General features: G+C 36.8%; 2 protein-coding genes across 3 annotated transcripts; one reads left to right on the plus strand and one right to left on the minus strand.

Moving 5' to 3' along the window:
• Positions 1–7,188: 7,188 nt before the first annotated feature.
• LOC137386082 (charged multivesicular body protein 4b-like) lies at positions 7,189–9,661 on the plus strand. The gene is made up of 6 exons (XM_068072760.1): positions 7,189–7,489; positions 7,996–8,173; positions 8,283–8,397; positions 8,842–8,971; positions 9,082–9,163; positions 9,501–9,661. Exons 1-5 carry the CDS (start codon positions 7,309–7,311, stop codon positions 9,132–9,134), a joined length of 657 nt encoding a protein of 218 aa, XP_067928861.1. The 5' UTR covers positions 7,189–7,308; the 3' UTR covers positions 9,135–9,163; positions 9,501–9,661.
• On the minus strand, positions 9,581–14,995 carry LOC137386081 (replication termination factor 2-like). 2 transcript variants are annotated; one of them, XM_068072759.1, is made up of 7 exons: positions 14,913–14,972; positions 12,805–12,884; positions 11,836–11,920; positions 11,093–11,187; positions 10,789–11,004; positions 10,485–10,563; positions 9,581–10,125 (listed from the first exon to the last, which is right to left on the minus strand). In XM_068072759.1, exons 3-7 carry the CDS (start codon positions 11,902–11,904, stop codon positions 9,748–9,750), a joined length of 837 nt encoding a protein of 278 aa, XP_067928860.1. In that variant the 5' UTR covers positions 11,905–11,920; positions 12,805–12,884; positions 14,913–14,972; the 3' UTR covers positions 9,581–9,747. The 2 variants fall into 2 exon arrangements, with proteins under 2 accessions (XP_067928860.1, XP_067928859.1); XM_068072758.1 differs by lacking the exon at positions 12,805–12,884 and having other exon boundaries at positions 14,913–14,995.
• Positions 14,996–17,130: the final 2,135 nt, after the last annotated feature.

Genomic DNA, 17,130 nt, shown 5'->3' on the forward strand with positions numbered 1-17,130 from the left:
AAAGTATTACAGACAAAAAGTATACAACAGTGTTGACTAACAAATGAGACTTTAGATGAGCAAACATGCATCTTATCAACATCCCTTTTACTTTAAAATAAAAAAATGAGGAAAAACGCCCCAGATTCTGAGAACAGTATAACAACAAACACAACTCCAGCAAAGTGAAAACCATCCATTTCTACAGCCATGGTTAAAACTGATGCACATGTATCTAGGAGAACTGTTTACCTGACACTGTCTATATATGTCTGATTCTAGTACATCTCACAGTCTCTGAACTCAGGAGGTAGCTGGATAAATCGAGAGCTATACTTGAAAACAGAGGCTTCCTGGCATGCTGACTAGAGTTCTTAGGTTGATCATCATCAACATAAGCTGTCATATATGGGAGATGCTGGAACATTTTCTGATGTATTAATGGTAGCTCCTTGCGCCAATGACAACTGGTCATCAGAATTGAGTGTGATATCAGATTTATTTGGCAGTTTAGGGTTGTTGTCTACTGTGAGTGGTTTCAAGTCTACTCTATTTCTCCTTACAATGCTTTGGGTTTGGTCATTGGCTATAAGATATGATTTATCTGACAGCTGATCTATAGTTTTCCTTTGCCACTTGACTTCTGTTTCCGCTTTACCTTGCTGCCACATGATCTTTTGTGGCTGAAACAGACCTGCCAACCCAAGAGTGGGGCAATGCGTGAGATTTGGTTTTGGGGCAATTGATGTATCAATGATAGTATATATAAAATTGTGGAAATTGGGGCAGAAATCGCACGCATTTTCATTTTTTCTTTGGGGTGATTGCGTGAGTCTCACGCCCAATGCGAGAGAGTTGGCAGGTATGGGCTGAAAGTCTCTCAGCAACACAGGACTTCCTAATGAAGGGCTGGGCAGGTCTCGTGCCGATTTCTTATTGTGCTTTTGGATATCTAACTTCAGCCTGACTTTTTGCTATAAAACACTAGTCTGAGTGGCACCATCTGTTGGTAGAATTGACCTAGTAGCATGACCAAACATTCTCTGTACAGGTGATATGTCCATTCTAGCAGTTGAGGTATTACGGTATTAAAAGAGAGCCAAGTATGGATCCTCTGCTCGCCTCATAAGCATTTTGATAATCTTAACCGCTGCTTCTGCTTTCCCAATAGACTGCTGAGGACCTGGAAAAGAGGTGGTATTTGCAAATCCCCAATATTTGCTAAACTCTGCAAACTCTGTAGATGTCAACTGCTCACCGTTATCATATTGTAGCTGATGTGGGATTTCATGTCTTGCAAAGGTTTTTTACAAGCTTTGATGATTGTTCTGGATTGTAAATCTTTAAGAATCTCACATTCAAAGAAATCAGAGTGATAATTTACCAGGATTAGATAGTCTTTGTTCTTGTGAGTCAGGATGTCTATACCAACTTTGCTCCAGGCTCTATTAGGTATGTCATGACTGCAGAGAGACTTTTGTGGTTGTGCAGGGGCTTCTAATGCACAGGTTACACATTTCTCAGTTTGAACTCGTATGTCATCTGCCATATGTGGCCAGAATACAGCACTTCTTGCTCTTCTGATAGTTGCAGCAGTGCCTTGATGACTGCTGTGAAGATTTTCTAAAATCTCTGGTCTCATCTTTGTGGGTACAACAAGTCTAGCACCTTTATGAAGGATGCCGTCAAGCACTGCTAATCCATCTTGGTATGAATGATTCATTTCGGTATGAATGGTATCGCTTAGTGGATTCTGGTAGATCCATAGACCTATTAACTATACTAGACTGGGCAATCCAATGCATCACGGCTCAGCATTGTGTCCTACTTAAATAGCCACATTCTTCATGACGTAACGTCAACGCTTTGTCCACTCGCAGCTGGTCAGGCAAGCGAGTCATCATTGTTTACATTGAAAGAATGGCAGAGACAGCGTTGTTGCTACATGTAATTTGACATAACTACTAAAGTACACAAGATATTGGTTTAAAATTTTAGATGCAAAGCTTATACACTATGCATTTCCTGCCCTGAAAATTTGTAAACATAAAGTTGAATATTTCATATGTAAAGTGCGAGTAAAAATGTATATTGATCTGTTCAAAAAGTATTGCAAAATTATCAATGTTGCCCTATGCTATGGGCTAACATGTCAGATAACTAGGTGTACAAACTGATTTCAAACGCATACACACTGGTAAATGGTACACTGATCGCAGTCTGCCATGAATATAAATTTTGGGTCTTAGGTGTCATGCAAACAGCATCAGAAAATAGGTTTATGTTCACTTTGTTGCTTTGTTCACTTTGCCTAGTCCAGGCCATAGTTTTAAGTAGGAAGCCATTGAGAGTGGAGCAACTACCAGCACTGGAAATGATTCGAAAGTAAATTTTACTCCAATTGTTGTCAAGTGTGGTTGTGAGAGGTACCTAGATATGAAGAGCAAGAAATCTTGCGGATTTTTCTGAGATATGCATACAAATAATAGTTTTTTTCAAAAATTTTTTCACAGAGTTCATTGCTGGCGCTAATATTTGAAAAGTTGCTTCGCACAAAGAGGTGTCAACCCCGGAGTAGACGAAGTGCTGCCCATTTCATGAAGTTTTTCATCACCATGGCAGGTGGACATAGGCTAGTAAATGAGTATGGTGATGGCTGTGCTATATTTAGAAGTGTAGCTAAACCTAACGAAAAGATTTTTACTTTATGATGGTTGCATAAGAATGCAATTGTTTACTGATTATTTTGCAGGACAAGAATAAAAATTTTTGCGCAGCGTTATTTAAAACTATCACATCCAGATATGTCAGAATTAGAATTTACCATGAGGCTACAAAGGTAGCAGCTAACAAAAGTAATCTTAGATCAAAGCTCAGCCGACTGGTCGTCCTTAGTCATGTGTAGCCTGTCACAATATGTCTAGAAAATTGCACCATTTGTAATTTGTTTTCTACGATTTTTCTGATACTGTTTGCATAACACCTAAGACCCAACATTTATGTTCATGGCAGACTGCCATCAGTGTACCATTTACCAGTGTGTATGCATTTGAAATCAGTTTGTACACCTAGCTATCAGACATGTTAGCCCATAGCATAGGGCAACATTAATAATTTTGCAATACTTTTTGAATAGATCAATATACATTTTTACTCGCACTTTACATATGAAATATTCAACTTTATGTTTACAAATTTTCAGGGCAGGAAACGAATAGTGTATAAGCTTTGCATCTAAAATTTTAAACCAATATCTTGTGTACTTTAGTAGTTATGTCAAATTACATGTAGCAACAAAGCTGTCTCTGCCATTCTTTCAATGTAAACAATGATGACTCGCTTGCCTGACCAGCTGCGAGTGAACAAAGCGTTGACGTTACGTCGTGAAGAATGTGGCTATTTATGTAGGACACCGTGGCTTCGCATTGCCCAGTCTAGTATAGTTAATAGGTCTATGGGTAGATCTGTCAGCTTCTGTGGCCATCCTGTCATCATTAACTTGTGTACTACGGTTATTTCTGGGTCTGTTTTTGTTTCCTGTTGAATCCTGTAGCATGTTTGTTCAGATACTGGAAGATCTTTTCCCGATAGTTTTGGCTGTGAAGTCTGACATGAATGACTTCAGCAGATTGATGGTGAATATCTGCTCATCTGACGCTCCCTTTTATGCAGCTCCTGTAGGTGCTCTTGATAGCATATCTGCAGTGACTTGCTCAGTTACAGGTTTATATAAGACCTTGACAGGATAGTGCTGAAGTGCCAGTATCATAGATTGTAGTCGTCTTGGAGCTTTGTGGAATGGTTTCTGAAAGATGGATTCTAGTGATTTGTGATCTGTATGCACTGTAACATTAGGGTTCCCAAAAACATACTGATCAAATTTTTGCCACCCATAAATAATGGCAAGTAGCTCAAGCTCTATTGGTGCATAGTGCTTTTTACTGGCTATGAGGCTTCTAGATCTATAACAGACAGGCTGATCATCTTGAAAAAGAACAGCTCCGAGGCCTTCTGTGCTTGCATCCGTCTGTACTACTACAGACTGGTTGACTTCTAAGTAATTAAGGGTGCAAGTATTAGTTATTAACCTTTTCAGTTCTATAAAATAATTATTCTGGTCAACACCCCACACAAATTGTTTGTCAGACACACCAAGCAGTCTTCATAGTGGCTCGCATTCTGCTGAACAGTTTGGAATAAATTTTGCAAGATTGTTCACATGCCCAAGAAAATGTCTGATTTCTTCACTGTTTGTGGGTGGTTTCATTTCACCAATAGCTTTCATTTTTGCTGGATCTGGTTGAACACCATCTTTGGTAATGACATGTCCAATATAGGGTAGGGTATCTATCAGAAACTTGCATTTGTCTTTGTTGAGTTTCAAGTTAACTCTCTGTGATCTAGTCAAGAACATCTCAAGCTTCTGGTTGTGTTCCTGCACTGCTTCTTCCTGTGTAGCTCTTTTGCCATATAATTATCAATATATCATCAGCCACAACTGTTACTCCACTTAAGCCATTGAGTGCATCTGATAACCTTCTCTGAATCTCTTCAGGACTAGAAGACAATTCAAATGGCATCCTGAGCCATTTGTACTTCCTGAAAGTTGTCCAGAAAGTAGCTAGATCACTGGATTCATCACTGAGTTTAACCTGCAGAAACCCATCTTTAACATCACATAGTAAAAAGAATTTTGCTTTATTTAGCTCACTGAGAACATCATCCAGTGTTGGCATGGGAAAATTGTTTTTCTGAATTACTTTGTTCAAGTTTGACGGGTCTATACATATTCTTAGAGTCCCATTTGATTTTCTCATTGCCACGTTGTTACTGATCCAATCCGTTGGATAGTCAACCTTGGCCAATATTCCTTTTTTGGTGTAAGACTCTAGTTTATCTTTGAGATCAGCCAGAATGGAAAGAGAAGTTTTTTGATTGGGACACTGTCAAGGAACTGAGCCTTCTTTTATCTTTTTAAGGTATTCACCTGGTAAGCAGCCAATACTATCAAACACGTCCTCATAACTTTCCACAATGTCATCCAGATCAGCATTGCAGACACGATTTACTCATTCAGCTTTGACAGAGGTCAGTCCCAACTCTAGGGAGGCATCTAAGACAGTGACATCTAAGTGATAGTAGACTGTGATTTCTAGTTTTGTGGACCAAGAAGTATAACTTCTTCTTTGCTACTTCCACGCTGAGTTCTCCAAGGGTTCTTGTTGTTGTTCTATCAAATTGACAAAGTTTTACCTGGGTTTTATCCAATCTGGGCTTTCCAAAATCAACATAATCAGCACAATTGAGAATATTACAAGAAGCTCCAGTGCATACTTGAAATGTAGCGAGTTTGTGGTTGTCACCAATCTGTGCTCTAATTGAAGTAAGCAATTTTTTTCCTGACAACTTAACACACAGTAAGGAGTCATCTGAATCATCTATATCATCTTCAACAACATTCACTTGTCGTTTTGACTTGCACTGAGACTTCCAGTGATTGTATTTTTTACATGTGTGACACTGTTAATCAAAAGCTGGACATGTCCGAGGCAGATGTGATTGTCCACAGTTTCCACAAGCGTTCTTGTTTGTAGACTTAATGCTTCGAGCGGATCTTTGATAATCTTCATCCTGTTGAGTGGTAGGTGACTTTGCTTGCTTGTGTTGTTTTGTTGAGACAAACTGCACTGACTCATCAGTCCGGATTGCTGTTATATCCTTCTTTGTTGTCTCAGCTATGCGGCAGCTTTTGATGGCCTGTTCCAGCCCTAAGCCGTCATCTCCACCAGCATTGTCGAACAGCTTTCTCCTGAGTTTGTCATCATTTATAGTGAGAAGAAGTGCTTGTAACATGAAATCCTCATACATACCTTCAAGCATGCATTCACGAGCTATGTTATGTAGTGCAGTTACATACTCATCTATTGTTAGAGTGTTCTGCTTAGTTGATAGTAGCTGGTGTCTCTTCACTATTTTGTTATTACCACGGTTACAGAAAGCATCAAATTTTTCTATGACATTTTTAATTTTTTTTTTGTATTTTCCTCCTGTAAAGTTAAATGACTTGAAAATAGTATTGTCTTTAGGGCCAATACATCTAAGCATTATAGCCACCTTGACTTTGTCATCAGCTGTTGACTTCTCCGCCGCTACTAGAAAGAGCTCAAACTCTTCTTTGAATCTAGTCCACTGGTTGAATAGATCAGTCCCTCCTGGATTGGTTTCGGAGTACGAAAGTCTTTACTGATACTCATCCTGTATGTATGTGTTTTTTCCTGTATGTCTTCAATGTCAATGTTAATAGCGTTTGATTCAGTAGTTCACTTGGGTCACCATGTTTGTGATATGCTTTCTTGTTAAGGTTTAGTTTGGATGAAAATTAGATTGTTAGTAGTTTGTTAGCTGTTAGCATGTTAATGTTCTATTCTATCAAAGGTCCACTCACAGGGAACTACATTAATAACAAAAAGAAATTATTACAAACAGAAAGTATACAACGGTGTTGACTAACAAATGAGACTCAAGATGAACTAACATGCATCTTATCGACACTGTTTCATAAGGTCTGATCACCAGGCTACCAGAAATGAAAAAAGTTCAGATTTGTGATAATGGGTTAGTTTAAACAATAGATGTGTATGCCACAGGGTGATTCTTTAATGAAGGCTGACCATGTTTGAAAAGATGTAAATACATACTAAATGATATGCATAGCTAGAAAGGAGATGAGAAATCTGCTTGGGCCTTCTTTCTGTAAATGTCTTATTTTAAACTAGAGTTACATGCCCATAAACAAGTTTTTGTTCCAGCTGTTAAGCAGCCATTATCAATATGAATTCAAAACTAAAACTTTGTGGATGTCAAAAACCATGGGTAGGTGTTGAGGAAAAAGATTGCGTGCGCGATACGGAATTTGAACCAGCGACATTGGGCTTCGCTACCGCTTGCGCCTATCACCCATCTTCTAGGATCTTACAATCATTCTCTATGCTTCATTGGCACGTCTGGCGATCTCTCACAGCGCACTGGATTGCCAGAGTACTAGACACAATTATCGACAAGTGCGATACAACATAAACGCGATATTAAACTCATTTAGAAATCATGCACTCTTGGACGCAACAAGACGTAAGTGCTCCTCCTACGAAGCAGTTCGATTAATATTTTTGGGTTTTTCGAATCGTGTCGTTATCGGGTTACAAACGAAGATCTGGTAATAAACGGATGACTCAGAATCACCTCCAGAATAGTCAACGAGGACAGATATAATAAGGTTGTTTAACCTGTAACTCTTTAATTATCTCGTTCGTTTCACATGAAAATTTGAAAATGAGTCTTTTTGAAAAAATATTTGGCTCAAAGAAAAAAGGGGAAGCACCTTCTCCGCAAGAGGCTATTCAGAGACTCCGAGAAGTCCAGGAAATGCTTCAGAAGAAATCGGATTTCTTAGAAAAAAAAGTTGAGCATGAAACTAACACTGCAAAGAAGGCTGGCATGAAAAATAAACGAGGTCAGTTTAGCATTGCTGTTTGTTTTTTCACGTAACTAACTTGTTACGATGGACTGTTAGTCGCTCACTGTATCACCACTGGTATATCACGTTTTGTGTCCATGCGTTGCTGTTATATTGATAGTAAGAAGCTTTGATGATTGTTTTTTACATCACGTGTATTTGTCATAACAAATATGTTTCTACGAAGTGTGGTTTTCATAAACGATTAGTCTCTGCAACACACGAGCTAGCAAAAAATAGAAATTAGTGACTTTAAGAAGAGGAGCATGGCGTGACTCTTTCTTTTTTATTAATTTTCATGTTTTTGTTGTGTAATATGCATTCTATTGTGTTTGCTTTTGTAAAATTCTAGAGCTGCATGTTTCAATGCCAAATCATGAATCAAAATGACTAACATTAGGAATCCGATAGTTGCCAGAGTTTTTGACCTAGATCTCATGTTATTTCAAAATTAAAATGCTATTCCCATAATTAAGAATTTTGATTTTTATTGTTTGATCTAGTTGCACTCGCTGCATTAAAGAGGAGAAAAAGATATGAAAAGCAGCTCCAACAGATTGATGGCACTCTTAGCACAATAGATTTCCAAACTGAAGCTCTGGAGAATGCTAGCACCAATACAGAAGTTTTGAAAGTAATGAAAACTGCTGGACAAGCACTAAAGGGAGCACATCAAAACTTGTGAGTTAGCCAATTGTACACGTACATATTTAATTATTTTTTACCATATCCGGTATGTGTATTCAGTTTTCTCCTTGATGTTTATGTAAGGTATTTTAATATACTACAGAGATGTGGATCAGGTTCATGATATCATGGATGACTTAGCAGAACAGCATGAAGTAGCCAACGAAATCAGTGAAGCAATTAGCGCTCCAGTTGGATTTGGAGCTGATTATGATGAGGTACTTTCACATTCTGTTATATCTCTGGCCATTCAGCTCTATATAGTTTGAAGGATGCCTTAACTCGGAAATGTATTCTTAGTGTTGGGTAGATGTTTTGATGATATCAGTGAAATTATTGGCTGTAAGTTTGTTTCATGGAAGATTAGCTTAGAATTTAAAAGCTGTAGCTGTATTGCAATTTTCAGGCATTATAAGAGTTTTATAAACATTTTTTCATTAATCTCATACGAAACTAGATTATTCATGGTTATTTGCTTACTGGAATTGTTGGACTGGTTTTTACCATTATTAACTTTTGTTTCATCTTACTTACTAAGCTCAAGTTTGATAAGTGTGAGACTAATGAGAGATAGTTGATTAGTTTTCGGTCTATTCGTCCTGTGTGCATCATTAGTTCATTACGTATCGAGATGCAATTTGTATAAGTTGTCTTTCATACAGGATGAGTTGTTGCAAGATCTTGAAGATTTGGAAGAGGAAGAACTTGTAGAGCAGATGACTCGAATTGATGAACCTGGTCTTCTTCCCAGCGTACCCACCAGCACTTTACCGACTCCCGCCAAAACTAAAGGTATTTTGTTTTCTTATAGATCATCATTCATTTGCTCACTCTGCAATAGCTGTATAACACTTACTGTTTAAAATGTGTCATATATGCAGACCTTGATATCTTGCTTTCAGCTTCAGCCGATGACGACGAATTAGCAGAGCTAGATGCCTGGGCAGCAGCATAAAATGGGGAGATGTCTCAAAATATATTCTTGTATGTACTACAAGCTGCTTACCATCCCAACAGCACTATGTATCATTGACAATTTTGGTGTTTGTTTTTTCACTTCAACACATCATTTTCAGCTACACATTGAAAACATACAATTTTATGTGGTCTAATACATTATTTTCAACTACATATGTGGTCACACTTGGTTTGAAGCATTTTGGAGGGATTGTAGCGAGTCCAGTTAACAAGTTTTAAAATCCATGTAAACTCACTGTCATCGATATTTAAAATATCGTATTACCAAAAACATTCTTCACTTGATTTATCGACAGTTCCTATTTCTATACGCATACTACTATTTCTGTCTTGCCTGTTGTAGATGGGAGCTTAGCTAAAATATCATGGCGCCATGGGCAGAATCTTGTGGATGGACCCTAAGGCTGTTCTCTGGCATAGCAGTATCAGCATATTTTTTTATGTAGCATTATAGCTGTATCCTATCAAATATTTTAACCAATAAATCATGTTGTTTGTAATAAATTATTCACATACAAAGATAAAAACATAAGTGAAGGTTGTCGTGCCCACCACAGCATAGGTATATGCACATTGCATAGCTATTCCATCTAATTGAAATACTGTGGATTAAAGGAAACCCAACCAGAGTGTTGCTTCTCTTGCTTTTTAGCTTTCTCACAAGTAGTAAAAAGGGACTTGTAGGCCGTACTAGCCTTAGGGTCCTTTTGTACAGAGACATGCTTGGCAGCACCTTTGAGTGTCAGCTCCTTTCCAGTAGTGACTGGTTTTGGTTTCAGTTTATCAGATGATATTTTGGCAGCTTTAACAGGTGGTTCTTCTGTTTGGTCAGATTTGATTTTTTTCTTGCTTTTCTTAGACTGTTTAGCAGCAAGTCGCCTCTCTTCCATCTTTCCTTTCATGAGATCAAAGTCATCATCGTTTCCATTTAAAATGATGACATCATTACTGGTGTATGGCTTTGCACACTAAAAACGAACAAAAAAATTTGAAATTTGCGGGGGTGTTTCTACAAGGGTTGCATCATCTGATATTATTATATCCATTAATACATCAGTTTCTTGGCCACAATTTCCTATGTACTAAGTGAACATTGAAAAATGTATAGGAATATCGTTAAGTATACACAGTGTGCTCTTAATTACATCTATTTGTAATGGATTGCAGAAAGCAGATCAATGTTTATTCTATGAGCTTCACTTTCTTTACAGCAAGTAAATATTTTGGTGATGCCATACATGGCAATAAAACAGTGTCAGACAATCGACACTTACAAGATATGTCATATAACTACACAATCCAAAAAATTTAGCAAGGAAACATCTACCTTGTGACAAGTCTGGGAAGGCACTTCTTTGAGGGCTCTCTCTGAAAGAGCACAGCCACAAGTCCACAGATAGGCAAATCTAGAAACAGCGTTCAGTCATATAGATGAGAAGCAAAACGACAGGACTACATGAACATCTGAATTGTTCCTGAGAGCAAACTTATCTATTGAACAAGTTGAATATTAAAATACAGCCACGTATCACATGCATTGGTTCTCAAATATGGACACCTTGTATCAGTTTTAGCCAAAAACTGTAGCAGGAGAATGCAAATTGTTGAACAGCTAGGATATTAGAGCGAACCTATGCTTGCCATTCATTTCTAGTCCTGTGACAGGACAGACATAAAGTGCAGAGTTGGAGGTATCCATCTTTCCATCAGTTCGGGCAAAAGCGGGATTATCTGTTAGGTTCAGTTCCTTGACATCCTTAAGGCTGCGAATGTGTGTGAACTTGGCCTGACCTTCATATTTGGACTTGTCAAGTAGGAGCTCCAGAATAGATTCTTTGTTGTACAAACTACAAGTACATAAGGGAGAAGGCATTAAGATGGCTTCTGAACTTGATTCCCATATTTATGCATAATTATTTTGAAAAATCAACTTACTTTCCATATTCGCAAGCGAGTATCGGGAGTCGTAGTGGCAGCTGACTAATGCAGCAGTCATTCCATTGGTGCTTTAGTTCTGATGTTTTGTCTTTCTACAACAATATGATAACAACAGTTAATATGATAACAACAGTTAATATGATAACAACAGTTAATATGTACTATTTTATGTTTCAATCAACATTCGAAGATATGTAGGGAGATCAGGTGATATGTGTAAATATCAAAACATGACGGGATGATGGTAAGTGTATAGATATCATGATCGATCCTAACTGTGTATATATTATTTCGCAGACTAGTAAATGTTAAATATAGAGACTTCATTACATAGATCTGTGAATGTTAGATATAGAGGCATGTCATAGCACAAACCTGTAAATAGCAGGAATGAAGATAACATTACAAATACTGGTAAAGAGTAGATTTGGAATGCCAGATGAATAAATATCATAAGATAAACTTGTAGGTTGTAAGTGTTTACATATCATAACCTTGGTTTAAGTGGAGTAAATGTTTAACAGTTGTTTGTCGTTATGGGAATGAATACATTCATTCAAACTTTAAACCTGCTCACGGCAGAACCATTGTTGAATTCTTAATAATTTTAAATTTCATTGCTTGTAGTTCTAAAGAAATACAAATACACCTAATCAAACGAACAGTTTCAACTTTCTTAAACGACGAAACATATTCAAGCGAGCCACAATCGAACAATAGTGTGTTGATTTGGCACATACCTTTTCTGGTTTTTTCTTTTCCTTGACGAGTTCATCTCGACGAGGTATTGTTCCTCCGTCTGCCCCCATCTCAATTCAATTTTCTCTGCATATAAAAATACTAACATAAAAAATGTTATGGGTTTATTTTTATAGTAAGGAACATTGCATCAAATAATTTATGGTTATAAAAAATCCAGTAATAGTATAAATATTTCTGTTATATCTCTTCACTATCATACACAGATGGGATTGAAATTATCAAAACAAAACTTTGCATTTATAAAATTAATTTTGTGGTATAAATTATGCGATTAATTTCTCCCGCAGATCGTTTTATTCTGCTCATCAGAATCTTTAATAAATGCCAAAAAAGCCAACTAATCTTGCAACATTCTTTAGCACATTAATTATACTCTTTACAAAAAACCTCACCAACTTTGATTCCTATTTATACATATTACTATTAATTTCTATAGTATTTTAGAGTAAAAGTAGGAATAAATATGAGATTTTAATTATTCTCAATGTCAATTTAGTAAGGGACGTAACGTAAAATGAAATTTTAAAAGCATTTACATGTATTTGTTTTCTAACAAACCGTGCAGCCAAGTCCTGATAGGCAGCATGTACACCTTGTTCTTCACAACAAAATGTCTTACCAGCTTTGGTCAATAGCTAAACCATTCTAGCCAACCACATTTTATTAAAACCTAAAAATTTTATTCAAGCAGTTCATGGCAATTAAAGTAGAAACATTAGCCAACAAGGTATATGCTCATACAGATAAAATTAGCTTGTCCTGATTAGGCGTCCGTTAAAATGCTATAATCTACTTTGGTCATTGAGTGAGACATAACTATGATAGTCAATTGTAACACTTTTGAAGACAATATACAAATTGAAATTTAAAGACATGCAGAAAATTCTCAAGAAACATTCGCACAATCAAACCACAACTGAAGAAGCATAGAAACAAAAGCACCACACCTGTAGTCTATTACGAAGAATCTCCATCTCCCGTCAGCGCAATAAAGCTAGTAAAAACCTCTTGCATCAATATGACAGCACTAAAAGTAGCCCCAGGAATGTAAATAGATTAACTACCTCATGAGCCCAACCCTCCCTTACACGCTAATCTTTGCAGGCTTTGAAATGATTCATTATTACTTGTTTTTATAGAATTGCACAAGATTTTTCTGTAGCTGCCCAATATTAGCGCCAATATTTTAAACTATGCAAGTATATAGTGATATTTACTTATTTATTATTACTTTATTTATATTAATTTAATGGCCTATTCCGAGTTTATATCTAATAGTTTTATCTTTTACTGTTTTATATAGCAATTTTATTCTTGGTATCTCTTTTGCAGTACCATGCCCTGTGAGGACGTAGGCAATGATGTATTCCCTCTATTCCTATAACTATGGCTTTTCTTAATAGGTTTCAACACTAGTTTGCCATTGCCTTGTGTTGGGTGTTGTTATTGAGATACCATCTCTAGCTAGCTGGCCATTGACTCACGAAGGCGCGCTTCCACTCTTAGTAAGGATTTGTTTTTAGTCTTGCAGGGTTGCTAGCCACCCTCCTCATCCACACTGGAGAGCAAATGAGGAAGTCGGTTTAGTCGCTGATAACCCGACCAGATTTGGCATCAACAATTGTAGCTGGATGCTCTTCCTAACACCACCAATGGTCCTTATGACTCGAACCACTGACTTATTGATCACAAGCCAGTTTTAACCGCTGAACCACGTCGGCTCCCTTGGTATACCATTTACTTATTGTAGTATGCTATTAATTAATCCAACTTCAATGATATTAGTGCAGATTATTTTAATTTAGTACTCATTATTATTGTTCAAATAATATTTTTTTACGTTTTTAATATAAAAGAAATTGTTAAATTTGTCAGATATTCATACTAAGCAAACCAAAGCATCAGCTAGTATCTCGAGCTGTAATCTCTACTCTGATAAAAGAAGCTATCAGGCAACAGTAAAAGCTAATTAGTATCAAATAACCTAGTCATTGCAATTTGAATCAATTCTATTATTAAACTGAACATTAAACAATATTTTGCAATATTCTTAACTCCGTAAGTCACTAGTAATGCCATTGTCAGAAAACTACATTAATATTTGAATTTTGTGCTGATTTAGGCGTAGCATCTTCTATTAAATATCACAGAAAATATAGTTTTAAACTAATCAGTTTCTTTATTTTGGTGACAAAATCTGTCTAAATGCGCTATCGCATAAACTTTTTATCAGTCTGCAACCAATCTTACAATCTGCTTTAGTTAGATTCAAGTTATTATGTTTGTAGTTCATCATAATAACTACATAGATTACAGTAAAATAAATCTTGCGACTAAAAAGAGACGATTGCGCAGATAGGGTGTGAACTACCTCAGTTTACATGTATATGAATGATAAGTTGATAACCTTGTCAAAACAAACACTTAACAGTTATAGGTATACCACATTCTTGATAATATTTTTTGTAAACATCTCAAGCACTATACGTAAAAATTATGTATTGCACAACAGCACAATGTCTTTTTGTGATCCAGAAAAAGAGCATTCGGTCCAAACAATGATATACAGCCCCCATGGGCTGTATATCATTGTTTATATGATATACATTGTTATCATATAAATTATACATTGTTTATATGATATACATTGTTATCATATATCATTGTTTAACAATGATATACAGCCCCCCCCCCCCATATACAGCCCCCATGGGGGGCTGTATATCATTGGTCCAAATAGAGTATGGCTATTTTCAAGCTCTTTTGTAGTTTAGTTAACTGTCCAAGTTAGTAAGCCTACATAAGAGTGAAATATGTTATATTCGATTGATAAGAAAGTGAGTGAAACAGCGACGTTCCAATCACGACGTTAACATATTCTGCGTCAAGCAAGATAGACTATAGATTTTCCCATAGCATTAGGCCGAGATGTTTTTAAACTGTTTTCAAGAATTTTGGTAACTTCAGCGACCAAAGGTAGCTATCGCTGTCTCATTGCAGTCCTTTAGCGAATTTGTAGTTGAAACAATTAACTTGTTTCGAATAATATATTTACCTTGAATAATCTAAACCTACACCGTGTATCTCGAGTTGTTCGCTAGAATTACCTCTTCTTTTGGGTGTACTGATGTCGATGCGATAGTATGGGTGACAGGTCTATGTTCCGCACGCCCTATGTTTCGCAAGGCCCTATGTTCTGCACTGTCCGCCAAATCAGTGAAAATTTTCAAAAGGTTAGACAACTTCAAAAACAAATTTACTTTTTGCGTTTTAAATCAAAACCGTCGTTACAAAATCACGCCCGTTAAAAATATACAATTCGCTCTGCTGCGCTAAGAAAATTAAAGGATCCGACGAATGAACGTTCGCTAAAAATTGTCTTGAACATTGTTGGGTGGTGGTATGTATTTAACAGACAATATACCGTATGAGCGCTGTCGTTGAGCAAACTTTTACGGTATTTAGATTCAGAGCCGATCGATCGAATGCCAAGCCGGAAACAGAAAGTATATCTAAAAAAATACGTAGTACTAAAATAGTACTAAGTAAACATAGAGTAAAAGAGTACATAGTGTAGACAACTTCAACACATCTCTCTTTCTACAAAAGAACGAAAGCACAATCTAGCTGAAGCACTACACGGGCACTACACTTAGTCAATAACTGATGTATACTAAATTAATCCATAATAGAATCATCAAACCATGATGGAGAAGTTCTAACCCAAACTGGTCGAGCTGGTGTGGCAGCAGTGTTTGGATTTGGGCAAACGGGAGCCGGGTACAGTGTCACTGTTATGTCCGATATCTCCACCATTTACGTGTGCTGTGCTTGACCGAGACTGTTCTAGTTCATTGGGAATATCCGTAGGTATATGAGTTCTGCCATCAAAGTCCTTTCTAATCTGTCTACGGTTTCTTCGATACCTAGCATCTGTGGCCACATCTTTCACCACATAACTTCTCCCAGTTCTCTTTAGAACCATTGCTAGTAGCCACAAATTGCTAGCAGTGTCTCGTATCCTTTCATGATCTCCAGGTTTTAAAAGTGTGAAGTCTCTAGCAGCGTTATCATAGAATTCTTTGTCTTTTCTTAGCTGCTTGGAGACCAACATATGTGCCTAGTTGATGTTGACTTGGCTTCCTTGCTACCTATGTGGAAAACAGAAGTGTTCTTGTTCTTTTACCAAACAGTCTCCTTGCTGGTGATGGTATTCCGTCTCCTCTAGGTGTGTTTCGATAATTAAGAAGCGCCAGATAAGGGTCATCCGACTTGGCTGGCAGACCCTTGAGGATCCCCCTGCACGTTTCGCTAGCCCATTCGATTGAGCATGATGGGGACTTGAGGTACTATGTTCAAATCGCCATGCAGACGAGAAGTCTTTGAACATGCTGCTAAAGAACTGAGGCCCATTGTCACTAACCACTTTGAGCGATATCCCGTGTCTAGCAAAGATTGACTTGACATGAGCTATTGTAGTCCTACTAATTTTTAATGATGATTTTTACCAGGAGGTGTTTGCATCAGATAATTACTATGGGTTTCTATGCCGTTCTATTCGATATTTTTGCCTTATGATGCCAACGCTGAAACAAATTGAAATCATATAATTGTATACCAAATAGTTTTTCAGTGTAATCATAGCAAAGCAGACTATATTTTGCAATGTCTTGCTAATGATTTTGCATTTACATTTAAACACATTTACAGTTTTATTTTCCTCCTAATTTATTTCACCAAAACACTTCTTTCATTATATGAAATTAAAAAGTTACAGTTGTTTGAAAGTTTGAAAACCATTACAGTTGTTTTATTTTTTTGCTTAAATCATTTGAGCTGCACAAAAAACACTTCTCATGATATAAAGTTTAAAAGTTAGAATGGTAAATATTGTTTATGTCAAATAGAAATAAATTTTCTGTCCCAAAACTTTGTTATTACTCAGGCAATGCCAAGCATTCATCGAGTACATGTACATAGATTGAAACTGCTGAACATTTATAAGTATAAGATAATTTTAGTGAACGTTATTTCTATTAGTTGAAGATTGTAGTACATTTTATTTATGCTCAAGAAGGATGTCTTGACTCATAATATTGCCTTGCTTGTTGTGTGACATGGGTAGTCAATAACAGTGGTATTAGACCGATAGCCTGTCATCTTACATGGGTATTTAATTCATCTTGCATGTGTATTTACTCAGGTCGAGGTAGGGGTGATGAAGATGAGGTAATAGAACATAATAACTGTACCTTAAATGTTACATGGGTATG

This window comes from Watersipora subatra, chromosome 1 (genome assembly GCF_963576615.1).
Source record: "Watersipora subatra chromosome 1, tzWatSuba1.1, whole genome shotgun sequence".
NCBI lineage: Eukaryota > Metazoa > Bryozoa > Gymnolaemata > Cheilostomatida > Watersiporidae > Watersipora > Watersipora subatra.

Coding starts and splice junctions, on each gene's coding strand:
- LOC137386082 (XM_068072760.1), top strand. CDS start 7,309: ATGAGTCTTTTTGAAAAAATATTTGGCTCAAAGAAAAAAGGGGAAGCA. Junction 8,174..8,282: donor AAGGGAGCACATCAAAACTT/GTGAGTTAGCCA, acceptor AATATACTACAG/AGATGTGGATCAGGTTCATG. Junction 8,398..8,841: donor TTGGAGCTGATTATGATGAG/GTACTTTCACAT, acceptor TCTTTCATACAG/GATGAGTTGTTGCAAGATCT.
- LOC137386081 (XM_068072758.1), bottom strand. CDS start 11,904: ATGGGGGCAGACGGAGGAACAATACCTCGTCGAGATGAACTCGTCAAG. Junction 11,188..11,835: donor AAAAGAAAAAACCAGAAAAG/GTATGTGCCAAA, acceptor ATATTGTTGTAG/AAAGACAAAACATCAGAACT. Junction 11,005..11,092: donor CTCGCTTGCGAATATGGAAA/GTAAGTTGATTT, acceptor ATGTACTTGTAG/TTTGTACAACAAAGAATCTA.